The sequence below is a fragment of the Melanaphis sacchari genome, unplaced genomic scaffold (genome assembly GCF_002803265.2).
Source record: "Melanaphis sacchari strain LSU unplaced genomic scaffold, SCAv2.0 Contig72_pilon_pilon, whole genome shotgun sequence".
Classification (NCBI taxonomy): domain Eukaryota; kingdom Metazoa; phylum Arthropoda; class Insecta; order Hemiptera; family Aphididae; genus Melanaphis; species Melanaphis sacchari.
This window is the reverse complement of record NW_020271519.1, coordinates 515,194-516,838: the sequence shown is the minus strand read 5'-3', so window position 1 is coordinate 516,838 and position 1,645 is coordinate 515,194. Positions and strand designations below refer to the sequence as shown.

General features: G+C 31.8%; 1 protein-coding gene across 1 annotated transcript in view; it reads left to right on the top strand.

Moving 5' to 3' along the window:
* The first annotated feature begins 702 nt into the window (after positions 1-702).
* The window catches only part of LOC112600797, a 1,888-nt gene continuing 945 nt past the window's right edge, over positions 703-1,645 (top strand). Inside the window, exons 1-2 of the mRNA XM_025348101.1 lie at positions 703-997; positions 1,426-1,641. Coding sequence (XP_025203886.1) covers positions 947-997; positions 1,426-1,641 — 267 coding nt within the window. The 5' untranslated portion in view covers positions 703-946. The remainder of the gene's footprint in view (positions 998-1,425; positions 1,642-1,645) is intronic.

Sequence of the window (1,645 nt, the reverse complement as noted above, 5' to 3'; positions counted from 1 at the left end):
ACTAAACAGAAAAAAAAAATTTACGCAAAACGAAATAATTATGGTTGTTTTTATAAAATTATGCCACACAAAAATAAAATGTATTTTTCCAATTTTTATTGATTTAGTGTAAATATTTTTTAGTAAAAAATTTGAGAACTGTATTCCCGTATCGTGATTGTTGCGGCAAAACCGATTTAATATCATTATTAAATTTGTAATGTTATTGTAAGTTCAACATTAAGCCCTGAATGCCCCTGATCTTAGTGGCCATACATACACAATGGCGCCTATGATTATTGTGCAGTAGACTTTTGTTAAAAGGACGTTGTACACGTAGCTGTTGCCGTAAACACACAATATTCTGTATGAAAAAAATAAAAACATTATTCGTTTCATAAATGCCAACTCGTTTTAGAGCGTTGTGATCTACCGTCGCGCTACTACACCGTTATACGACTACGGCTCACGAAAAAACGAACCTAAACACTCGTACAACACTGCGCATGGAAACCACTAACCAGGTCTGTTCGATCGTCGATAGTCGACATTCACAGTGACTGCGTTTTTGTGCTCGGTCGGCGAGATAACGCTACTGAACGGCGACCAAAATTCGTTCGTTCTCGCGCATTCCCACCACCAAACCTGACAAAACGCTAGCCGCTAACAGTCGCCGCTTTGTAAGGGGGGAAATTAGCACTGCGGTTATATCGTGATAGAGTGGGAGAAGAAATTTGGGTACGAAACTGTGAGCTCGTTCGTTATAAGGCGCGTCTACGGAAGTACTGAGTAGTGACTGGTGTTCTCTCGCGCTTTGGAGTATGGTGTTCGCACGTGTAGTAGCGTCGTACCCACAATCGCTAATACTTAAGTTTGTGCACGATTTTGATATATTATACTTTTTTAACTGTTTCTTTCACGTTGTATTGTTGCGTTGTTTCAATATTTTCAAATCGACATTTATATTATGGACAATCAAAACGAACCGATACCCATTAAAAGGAATCGCAGAGGAAAAGTAAGAATATCAAAATATTTTTTAATAGGTATTGCAATAGTTATCGATATTCTGTGTTTAGATTTAAAATTAAATATAATATTCTGTAATGTTTGTATTGTAAAGAAATATTATTTTAATAATAATAAAAAAAAAGCGTTTTGATGACGACGATATTTTCGTAAAACATTTATCATTATCATAGTTGCAGGATACTTATTTATTCTATAATATAAAACAAAGACATTTAATAGATACATTTTTATAAAGACGTATAATTCTTATGGAATAATTTATTTCTCCAAATTTATTTTACAATAACAAATCCTACCTTAAAAATAAGAATCATTAGTTTTTTAATATTAAGTACCAAAAATAAATTATAATTTGTTTTATTATGAATAGTAAAAACCGATTAAAAATGTATAATATATTATTATATTTTCTAGATTGTTCATTTAGACCAAAAAAAAAAAATTATTTATTTATACATTGATCTCAAGAAAAAAGAACCTGATATTAAGTATTTAGATTTAGTAGATAAATTGTCAGAAGAAAGTGGTATCGGAATTGGAACAGTTAGAAAAACATTGAGTGAGTATAAGTCTTCTGGCACAGTATCTTCACCAATAAATAAGAAAAGACGATTATCAATCATCGAAAAAGTGG